Source organism: Aptenodytes patagonicus, chromosome 2, assembly GCF_965638725.1.
Source record: "Aptenodytes patagonicus chromosome 2, bAptPat1.pri.cur, whole genome shotgun sequence".
Taxonomy (NCBI): Eukaryota; Metazoa; Chordata; class Aves; order Sphenisciformes; family Spheniscidae; genus Aptenodytes; species Aptenodytes patagonicus.
The window spans coordinates 139949893-139962099 of NC_134950.1; the positions used below are offsets into that span (position 1 = coordinate 139949893).

At 34.2% G+C, this 12207-nt stretch overlaps 1 protein-coding gene across 7 annotated transcripts in view; it reads left to right on the forward strand.

The window, feature by feature from the left end:
* DGKB (diacylglycerol kinase beta) overlaps positions 1-12207 on the forward strand; it is a 379491-nt gene that overhangs the window by 228014 nt on the left and 139270 nt on the right. For all 7 annotated transcript variants that reach the window (XM_076331405.1, XM_076331402.1, XM_076331403.1 and 4 more), the window contains one exon: positions 8815-8879. In XM_076331405.1, coding sequence (XP_076187520.1) covers positions 8815-8879 — 65 coding nt within the window. The remainder of the gene's footprint in view (positions 1-8814; positions 8880-12207) is intronic.

Sequence of the window (12207 nt, forward strand, 5' to 3'; positions counted from 1 at the left end):
GTGAATTTATCAGCTCAGGCAAAAATTGGGGGGTGGAATAGAAAAAACAGGCACTGACACCGATCCTGGAAAATGATGTCAGAGAGGGAAGTTCTGGAAGAAGATTCTGGGAGAAATTCCTGAAAGGGAGAGAGTTGGTGGTAGTGATAAGGAGCTGTTTGTCAAATAATGTGGAATGTACAAGTTAACTATCCTTTTTTTAGGACAAAAAAAACCCCAGAAGTTCGGCTCGTTTACCACAAATCAAATGGAGAAGATGGTGAAGGTGAAGAATGTCAATGATAATGCAATTAGAAAAGGTGAACAGGGCGATCCTAGAATCTTTCCAAGGAAAAAGCTTGACACAAATGAAAAACACTTTAAATGAAAGTCTGAGTTATGAGGAGTTGAAGAAAACCTGTGTCTGATAGCTGTATGTCTGCTTAGTTGGGTATAATACAGGTGAAGACAAAACCAAGAAAATGAAGGATTCAGAAAATATTTTGGATCAATGCAACACAAGGATAAGTGCGGATATTGATCAGAAGTCAAGAAAGTTGCTTTTAGGCCTATAAGAAAGAGCAAAGAGGCTATATAAAAGATGTGAGGGAAAGGATCTTAAAAATTTTGTTGTGAATCAATAGAGAGAGAGAGACCATCTGCAGCTAAATAACATCTGGCCCTAACTTATGAGTATGTTGGGGTTTTTTATAAATTAATATTTGTTTGTCCAATAGGGAAGGTAATAAATAATATTCTAATGCAAAAATTTAAATTTCAAATTGAAAATATAATAAGGAAAACAGTGACCTTTTTCAATTAAGAGAAAAATATTCTTTCAGACTGTAAATCAATGAGAGATGTTTCAGTGGTTTGCATACTTCTTATAAAAATAAATATCTGCTATGGAAACAAATGAATATCATAAATATGTATTAAAATTATAAGGCTCTGTTGTCAAGGCTTTGACTAACAAGTTATGGGAAGTTGCTAAGGAGAAGTCAGGTGAACATTTATTATTTGATCCCTATCAAGCAAATGAGCATATAAAATGGGTGGTGATACAAGATTTGGCTTGAACCCCAGTGAAGATTTCAGAGGACTGCTCAAACTGTTGAATTTCAGGCATAGCTTCATAAAGTTAAGAAGCTAGATGTGCTCAGCTTCTTGTATGATTAATAACAGAAGATTTCCAAACAATGATTCAGAACAGAAACTTGTCTACATGCCTGTTGGAAGAACCTTTCCAAAGACCTTTGTTCTTACTGTTGAGCACGCTGGGAGGATAGAGAGATCATCCTGCCAGTTTAGGCACCTAAATTAAGGGCCTAAATTTAGCCCCTGATAATACTACTCTAATGCCAATTTAATCGACGCTCAAAATGAAAATATGCAAAGGGATTTGTTTTTTTTGTTTAGATATTTTGGGGTTTTTATTAGGACAGTGTTTGAAAACCATAAATAAGTTGAGTTTAATTTTTCAACACTGCGCACAAGCAATTATTCGTTATCCCAAATATGCCTTTTTCTTTATGTTAAGTTTTTAGTGTGATGGCAATAATTATTATTTCACCAAAAAAGGTCTAGTAATTGATTTTTTGGGGGAGAATTACTCACTTCTCTCTCCTCAGAGCTGCAAAAGTGCTGGGCATGAAAGTCTAGGCATTCATTTCAAGCTAGACAGGCTCTTAGTGTAAACTTTGTTTCTGTGCTTTTTACTGAAGACACCTGTGAGCCATTGCTGTGTGTTTCTGAAGAACAGCAAAAGTAACAGCCAAATGCATCGTATTGCATTGCTTATATTGACTTTCAATCTGAGCTGTGTCCTTGATTGTGTTATGCTAAGACTCATTGTTCAGAATAATTTGGGACAATTTCGACACAGTTCTTCATCAGCAGTTATCAGAAATGCTACTGAAGGTTTACCACAGAGATCTTTTTAATATACAAGATATTTGATACACTCTCTATATGGCTATGTTGGCTAATTGCCATGTGATCACTTTTCTTCTCTTTTTAGTGACCACATAAACACTCAGCATGGATCTAGAAGAACCCTTCTCTAGTTACAGTAAATTTAGGGTGACCAAATATAAAGGAAGGAAGATGTGCTCAGTAACACAGTGTATCCCCAGCGGAGTTCATATTACAGGGTACATGTCCTCTGCATTTTATTGAGTCATGGGGCACAGTTTGTTTTTCAGTCATCTAGTCTGATAATAACCTAACTGCCTTATCTCCCAGTCTTCTTTGATGGTCCTTGAATTTGGTTGGTGACTTAAAGATATATAGAAATTTAGTGTCAGTTTCTGAAAACCAAAATAGCTCCTCAAAGAAAGTCCTTGAGATACTGGTACAAAGGCTTGTCTTATGGGACTGGTGCCTGGACTGGTCCCTACACAGCTGGGACATGTGGTCACCCTATATGAACTGATTGATAGTAAATTCTGATGAGTCAATTTGTGTACATGTCCACTAGTTGTATGTTATAGAGTTATCAACAGGAAGAACATAGGGGCGGGTTGGTTTTTTTTCACAAACACATCTTTTCCTGCAAAATGGATTCCACTTTGTGTCTGTGTGAAACATTTCTAGTACCGAATTATGTATATATAGTGTCAGAAACTCAACAGAGATCTGACTTCAAATGAAAAGGGAGAGGGAGTGTGCTTACATTTGAAGGCCTGTTCTAAATATTTTGTTACAATTTCCAGATCTACCATCCTCTGGTCTTTTGCCAATCATTTATAAATACTGTGGTTACTGATGTTTCATCCTGGGTTTAGAGATACTACCTATTTAAATGAGTATTTAAAACATGAACTGTCACTTGACTTAGTAATACATGTACAGCTGAAATGTATTTAAACATGACCATCATAGGGCTGGCTGTCAAGAATATCACTGACAAAATGAATAGCATTATCTTGACAGTTTCTGTGTTTTTCTTGAAAAACCAGGAGCACAAGCTTCTCAGATTTTCTTTCTCAGATTTTTTTCTTAAGAAAGTGAATTATCATTATCTTTTAGTAAAGCTGTATCAAAAAGAGCTTGAAATATCTTCTTGCTCTGACCTTCTCAAACTATCACCTTTCTCAGATATATTGGCTCAGAATATCAGTAGAAACTAAGATGACTATAGTAACTAGTGTTTCACCAAAAACTAATGTATTAATGACATTTTTTTTGGAAGATCTCTTACTTTGTCTCTCGGGTTAACGCGTGTAATTTAATCAAAAATACCTGGGAGTCAAATGTGAAATGACAGCTTGATTCAAAGAAGGCAGGACCTGAAGCTTCTTGAGTACCTTTTTCTAGACTTGGATCATTGAATGGTTCAGTACTAGCCATGTTATTTGCTTGTCTGAGACTGTTGGTTATTATGGTGTGGGAAATATTAAAAACAAAGAATGTATCTATGGTTTTTGCTTTTTGTGTGTATGTGCAGAAAGTGGAATGCATAATCATAAGGATGTTTCTTTATCTAGAAAATAATTTTTAGTCCTAAGCCGCTACAGCAAACTTTTCTTAATCTATTTTCAATAATATTTTTTTGTACGTCTGTACTATTCCACATTAATAACTGATGTGAGCTAACTGCTTGTTCAGGTTAGATTTGCATTCTGATCCAAAGATTACAGGTTGCTGAATTATCCCTTAAGCTTCCTAGCCTTGTGGATCCATTAAGCCTTAATTAAAGAAGCATCTTAGAAAAAAAATAATCAGACCATTTATATCGAAAGAAGATGCACATTGGTCATTTGTTTGTTCACCAGCATAAAAATTATTATTTAATGGAAATTTTAATCACAGCAAGCTTATAGATAGACATATATTAAATGCATTAATCTTTCTATAAGGTTATTCACAATGTATAAGGTTACTCCTCTGAAAAGACTGCTTCAGATTGCTTTCCGGTAATGCTAATACCCATTAAAAAGATGAATATATATGTGTGTAAGTCAATCATAAGGTATTAAAGAGGTGTAGCAACTTAAGCTTCTTTTCTTCTTGGCAGGTCACTTTGAGAAATGTGCTAGTTCAATTAAAATATTTTTTCCATTTCCTAGGAGTAGATTCAGATATGCTCTGTCTGTTCTCTATCTTATCTTCACTGTCAGGATTTAAAACAAACCTGAGTGAGATATAAGAAGGATAGTCCAGCTACTTCAGACTCTGAACAGGTTCAAATTAAAGGTGTATATATGTTTATATATCTGCATGTTCATCACACGTATGTCCGGGTTGAATATTTGGGAGATACAGAGGTACGTTTTTTAAGAGTCTGTTTACAATTTTGTTGAATTTAAACTGGGATAAACTGCATCTTGTGTTCTTCAAACACCCGTTCCTTCATCTCTACTTTCAAAATGCTACAGCAGTGACTGGAAACCATCTAAACTAGAGAGGCATACAAAAGAGAACAAGGTCTGGTAGTTTTTTTCAGATTAGATTGGTGATACTATGACATGAAGGTTCAGAGAAATTATCATCATCTAGGCTATTGTCATATATTGCATATGACATGTAAATGACTGTAAAAATACTGTATATCTTAGAAATGAAGTATTATAGAATAGTAGCATACAACTCAAATATTCATATAATATTCTCAGAAACACAAATTGTCTAATTAGTTACTTAGTTCTGTTTTTAAATGCTCTGTATTCAGCATTACTTTGCACACCAGCATTGATTTTGATGCAAAAGTGTTCCTGAAAAAAATCTCCATTCTTGGATTCTTTGGTGAAAAATACTACAATGCTTTAAATATAAAATGAGCTTTGTGACTGAAGCATGGGTGTAGTGAAAGGTGCTAGTTTCATATTACAATGATCCCGTAAGACCTTCCCCCTCCTTTCGCCTTGCAACAGGTCTGACAGCATTGTGTCTCCTCAGATTATCATTAATAATAAAGCTCTTGCACATTTTAGGCATGTTTATGTGCACTTATGGTGTGTTACTTTTAAAAATGGAAAATATTTAGATTCAGGTATCGTACTGCTGGAAAACTGTATTTCAGGCTAGCATACATATCAATTTATTAATAAACATTAATAAATAATGCCCACAGTTGATACTAATTATAGACCAGTATCTGACTGTCAAATGACCTTTCTAAAAATACCTGTTCACTTTTTACCTTGCTAGGTAATATCATGAAGGATGTGGAAACTCCTGGGTTTTCTCTTTTACATCAGTTTTATTATCAAATACAAAAATAATTTCTCATACTTTACTGACCATCCACAATATCAGGTACCAGGAAAGGTCAGCATATTAAAGCAACAATGTGCAAACAATAGTCAACTTACCATGCATGTGGATATTGCTCTGTTTCTCAGCATAGTTAATTAGGTGATTTTAATATAAAAAATATTTAAATTAAATTAATTAATTCTCCATTGGTCCAGCAACAGTTGTATGCTCTAAATAGGTTAGGCTAGATGCCTCTTTTTGAGATGGCTGAATGAAGTCTGCTAAAATGAATCCTATTTCAAATGTAGCCGAAACAGCTCACAACGAAGGACGCTCTGCTCTCCTCATCCAGAAATACAAAACTTTTAATGGTTGTTCCTCAGGATTCAGGGATGGCATCTGGTAATTCCTGTAGCTCTTAGGAGACAGAACTTGCATTCATACCCGTTCTCAAGTTCCTGTTACTTTCAATTCTTCCAGTTGTTTTTCATTTATTTATACTAGTCTGTATGCTACTATCTTAACAAATAAAAGATGATAGACATTTGAAAAACAGAAAACTCAGTGTAGTTCTTCTTTTTTTCTCTTTTCTTTTTTTCCCTTAAAGCAAAGGATTATTTTGCTAACACGCAACCAGCATGGGCTGGTTTCAGATTTTCCTATAGCGTGGAGTTATGGTTGGGAAGAGGTCCCTGTGCTAGGGAATCTGAGGACTCTCTACGTTGGACTCAATTAAGGGTTCAAAAGAGCAGTTAGGCAGTATAAACTAAAGAAAGCCTTAGCAGCTCCCCTACTTCCGAGTTTTTCTGTGTGCAGTTACTACTCTGGTTTACAACCTCCATTAATAAAAATAGCCTTTCAACAATTTTTGTATGAAACTGGTCTTACATGTGCCTGTCTTGTGTTGTGCTCATCAAAATTAGCTTTGTGTATTCCTTTTTTTACCTCTCAGCTCATGAAGTTAGTTGATCCATTTTGGAGTCAGAAAATATTCAGGCAGGGGAAAATTTTGATCAAATCAACCTTGCATGGAAGCAACTGCCTGTTTGCCATCTGCAGTGGGCATTGATCCCTAGCTTGTTTGTGCCTTGCATTTGTTATGCATGAGTAAGCACATTAGCCTTTTCATTTCATTCATTAGACAGTTAGTCCTTGATTAGTGTTTCCTAGTTTCTGTCAAATACGCTACTAGTCCTTTATTCATTTTGTCTTGGGTCTGCCTTTTTCTTTTGCTTCAGTGTGTAGAAAATTGAGTTAACCACAACAATAGTGCTTTTATTTCTTTTTCATATAGAACTGGCTAACAAATATACTTTTCTAATGTTGGCACATCTAATGTGGGATAAAGTATGAATGATGGGTCTTTCTAAAGTTAACAGAGTTATTATTTTAGTTCAGCTGGCAGGCTTTGTTTAGAAGTGTGATGTCTCAGGGTTTACTGTCAGCTTTATTTCATCCGTCTCCAAGAACTGTGGGATCACCTGGATACTTGTGGATATTTGCCTTATAAAATTGCATTGCACATAAAAATAAATTTAAAGTAATGATGAGTGCAGTTTGAGAATGTAGCACTGAAAGTTTCAGATGACGGTTTGGATGACAGGACAGAACAATAAGGCATTTTATGACTAACACCGGTTCATTCACTAGGGGTTTTTACAGTTATTTCCTTATAGGACAGTAAATTGTTAAATGACAATTCCGTTCTTAAAGATCATAGAAAAATAAATAAATAATGATGTGATGTGCATAATGCAACAAACTATCTACATCTTTAGAAACTGCATAATAAGATCATGAATAAAAGTGAATATTTCAACGGAGCCAATACATTTAGTGACGCCACTAAATGGTTTTATTTGATCAGTGATCACAAGTTCTGCCTAAAAATTCTTTGCTATGCTACATCCTTATGTAGGTAGAGTGTGTGTAAAATATTATGACTTATTTATTGTTTTTTTTATTCATAATCTTATAAGTTTATTGAAATGTTATCAGTCTATTTGAACAATTTTATCTTTGACGTGGTATTAAAGTGCATACGTTTATTTTTTCAAAGTACCCGCAAACCAGTAAACCAAACCTGAAGGTTGGACCAGTCTGTTCTCCAGAGGGTGCCCAGCTTAAGATTCTAGTAAATAAAAAATTATCATAGTCATAAAGTGTTGCAGCCATGTTTGATGTAAGTGGGTACCTATATATCTGCACAAAATCCTTGCTTGTTCATTTGAGATTTATATTAACATTGATTGGTTTAAATAAAAATTATTTTAAATGAAGTATTTTAATCATGTTTGGAATCAGAAATACAATAAAATTTAAGTATTTAATTTTTTTTTCACCCAAATGCTAATTCTCATGGTTTGAAAATAATATGTTGCTAGATATAGGCTTCATACTGAATTTAGTACTTCTCTCAAATTCTTAGCTTTTATATTTCTGTAATCTTTTAAGTTGGTAAATAATGTATTTTTTCATATACACAATAGTTGATTATAGTGATAGTTTTATTTGTAGATTTGTCAAACTCTACATGGAAACTGGAATTAATTTAAATTTCTTACTAACTGAACTAACTCTTCTTATATTTATATTCTTATATATGCAGCATTTTAAGACATAATTATAAAAATGTGATCCAAATGGATTTCTCTGTGTTTACTGTCTCCTGCAAGAATGAAGACTTGGTAGATTTCATACTCACACACCTCATTTAATACATACATCAAGAGATGAAAAAACTTTTTACTTTCTTAATTCCCAGTTTGTAAATTTTTAATGAATTAGTATGTGAAATAAATATTACATAATCTGGAATGAGGAAAACATTATTTTCATACCTGCAAAGAAGATATAAAAATGCTGTGAAAACTGATGCTAGCACGTCAGTTCCAAATGTTCTATTTTCAGCAACTCCCACCACCACAATGGTCTGATTCTTTTTAAAATGTTATACACTTGCAGGTATTTCATGCAACGATTTCATTTCACATACACATTATTTAAATGTATTATTAGCATAATTTGCTACATTTTAAAATATTTTGATAAAATATATTTAATTAACAAGTCTCTTTTTTATATTAAAAATCCATTTTCCCCCCATATGATTTCATACCCTGACTTATAGCAAATGGGGCATCTCCTGGCATTTATTCCCATTTTCTACCAAATTTTAGAGAAAGCTATTGAATGGCCATATGCAAATATCAAGCTATATGTGTATAAAGTAACTCTGCTGAATCTATCACTCACCTTTACTGAAGGAATAAATTTCATAGACTTTATTTAGTATTCCAACAAGAAAGAACTGTACGAATGGTCTTACTGTGAACATTCACCCGATATGGATGATATTTGCTCTACAGAGACACTTTCAGTAAACGTAACTATCAGGTCTGATATGTAAAAAGGAATAATGGAGCCTGTAACAAGTGTAATAAATTATTAAGTTCAGATATATCCCATTCTTGGAACAGTGTACCTGTAAGCTTTCTAAGTGATACGAGTATTGCTCTTGTTGAAAATGACAGTTCACAAAACACCTTACAAATGATATGCCCTGTTTACAGTTTTGGTCTTCTGTTTTGCGGTTTTCCTGTCACGATAGATTTACGGTTTTCTTTTCCCTGTTAGGATGCTTCAATTGCCCACAGATTCCATATCATGAGAGAAAAACATCCAGAGAAGTTCAACAGTAGGTAAGAATCTAAAAACATTTGCATATGAAAAGATTCTTTCCATGTTATTAAGGTATGTTCTGTGAGGGGTTAAATTTTGCACATCCTTTAAAATACTGATTCTTAGAAAAGAGAGGAAAATGGTGCATTTTATATTAAGTATGTGCACCCAGACTGCTTGTAGTGTAACTGTTTTATATCTGGTATTTCAACTGAAACGAATAGCATTATAAATAAACTGTTCTCCCATGCGAAATGTTTGACTTGTAAGACTAGCATGGACAAGATGATGCATTGTGGTATCTGAGGATCCCTGAATTGACACTTTGCCATTAGGCACTGAAGAACACTTATTAGACAGCTGCAGATGGTGATCCTTATGTTTCATTCCCACACGCACACTGGTACGTTGACAGGGGGCTCTTCCATATATACTCTTAGTAAGGGCAAGTGAATGCCATTTTACACATAAATGCTTTTATCATTAAACAGCTTTGGATATGTAAAAAAGTCAGGAATGAGACTTTGCATCTGTTCCTTGTGTTGCTTTTTGAATTTGCAATGTTATCTCAGAGCTTTTCTGGAGATTAAAAATGTATTACAACATGTACTGTAAATTCACCTTCTTTCGATATCTGGTTTGTTGAGCAGATAATATTCGTAATGCAATGCTTATGTTTGTCTCTTCTTATTTAGGTAACAGCACATAAGTTGTGATGGGTAAAAGCAACATTTCAGAAACTTTAACATTTAAAGGCACATGGGGAGAGGAAAGTAAGATACGAAGTTAATGGGAATAAACGGGAAATATCTAGAAACAATTATTAACACAAATGTTTTGTCATTGTGAGCCTACCCATATACTTTCTTTAGTTTTCCATGAGGGTGACCTGGAAAGTCTTGTGTAGATGCAAATCTTCATAGACCTTAGGATGATAAAATATGCTGTTTGTGCTGTCGTCTTGGAGTTGTACAGAATGATGTTTGAATATGTTTGAATATTATCTAACTTCTTACTGTTTTCATGTTGAAAGTATAAATTTTAGATTGAACAGTCAGAGATGGGGGCTTTTTTCTTAAATACTTAATCTGTTTAGCATCTATGCAATGACATGCTATGACCCCGAGTGTATGTTTCTTTTTAAGTTCCACAGTAAACATTTATTTTGTATGACCACCTCTTCCTACCTCTGATACTTCTCATTCCGAAAGAATTATACTATGAAAAGATCTGAACTCAAGCCTGACCTGCACATCCCAATGTATTATACTCGTTCAGCAGGACTGGAGATATTGGACATTTAGCAAATGCAGATATTCTAGGCCCTGAAGATGAAGCTAGTTTATCAGTGGTCTTTCTGCATATTTTCAGCAGTTGGCAATTATAATTTATAAAAAGCTCAGCTAATAACATGAGTTTCAGATCAGATTTCATGTCACAATAAATCATATGCCATTAATAACATCTGCTAGCAGACTCACCTTGAAATTCATCTATATTTTAAGGAACCTGATGTTTCTAACATTATCTTAAGGAAATTAATTACAAAAATATATAGTTCCAGTCCTACGTGCTTTGGTACTGCGATATTGAAGGAACTTGAAAAAAGCAATGATTCTCAGGGTATTGAAAGACTATTCAGAAAGATCATGCATTTCTAAAAAAGAATGTAAAGACTTGAGCAAAGTATTGTAATAGAGACTGATGTTTTAAAGTGTTTATTCTTTTGTGTAGTGAGAAAAAAATGCAGATTTCTATTTTTGTTGAATACAGTTTTCCAAATGATGTTAGTTCACAAATAGTTTGTTCCACTAGCAGTTATTTGCATGTGGCAACACTCCATAATATGTTGCAGCAGCATTTTCCTGCAGTGTGTGAAAGTAAAACCCTTTTTTAGATGTCTGCTAAACCACAAGACTTTATTCACCGGAGTGTGAAATTTTCTATGCAATCTAAATGGTTTAGGATCAGCAAGTCCAGCTCTAGTCAGATTCATAGTGGGCTCCATAGTTAATAGCACTTACTCATTTGAAAATCCTACGTTGTCACATGTGAATATCTCCCATGATTTAAAAAATCAATTCTTTTGTGGTTTTATGTTAGTTTTCTCTTGCCTGATTTTCCAAGATTCTGAGCTCCCACAGCTATCATTCAGTTTTGTAAAGCAGGTCCTTGAGGTGAGGTTCTACTCTGAAAATGAATATGTAAAAAATTTTCTCACTGAAGAGAAACTTTAAGTTTATGCTGTGTGCAGAGGTCTTTTGAAATCCAAAAGTGTTGTATTTGCTTCAGTGAGGTAAGTTAGGTTAAGTTTGGGGTTGGAGAATTTTTTGCTTTAAATCCTGGTAATGATCCTCAAATTCCTGAGGACATTCCTTGACACTCTGATCCCAAGTTTCATGTGTAATTAGAGCATACCAATAGGGAAACTCCTGACACATTGTACTTGTGTGTGAAAGCAGAATCTTTCTGTACTTGCTTACCTTCTCAAAATGAAGATGAGAGCATATCACAAGGCTTGGAAGGACTTTTTAATGACTACTAGCCAATATTGTAGAATATAGGTGGCTAATTATTAGGAACTGACACATTTTGAAACTGTTCATAGATATTGGACACAAAGACTTAGTATTACTGACTTACTAAAAATAGAAATAAATTAAGGTGTGGATTTCTAAACTGCCTACACATACTTAAACATTTAGGTCTTTGGAAAATCTCAGATTAAGTATGTGTAAATACTCATGAATTAAAAATCCACATTACCTGTTGTTTCTTAAATCTTCAAATGACTTAGCAGCTACCTTGTGACATTTCTTTTCAATAAAGCACCTGTTTGTTTCAGGTTCTTACTAAGCTGAAACCAAGTCCCTCCATCAAAAGAGTCTTTGTGTTCAGAAGCTTAAATTTCACTGAAAAACGCTTAATACATGCCTTAATCACTTGAAAATGTTATACTTGCAAGCTGCAATATGGAATGGCTCCATATTGTTTTCCAAATAAGGTTCAGCATAAATGTCTAACAGTGATTTTAAAATATTCATTACTTGTTCCTAAACATGGATCTGCAGGAGAATTTTTCTTCTGGTGATGGTCAAATAGAAAAGAATGGAAGTGAGGACACAGTAGCATCCCCACCTCTGTCAAAAGAATGAATCTTAATATGCCATTTTAAGTAATCATATCTTCAGATCATTAGCACACATTATCAGAAACCAGTACTGACATTGCATTAAGATTTAAATGTGTTCATAAAAGCCAGAATTTCAGCTGTCACATTACCCACTCTACAGGTCTGAAGTGCTGAGAACTCTGTGCTTGAGAAAGCAGGGTTCACTTCCCAGCATC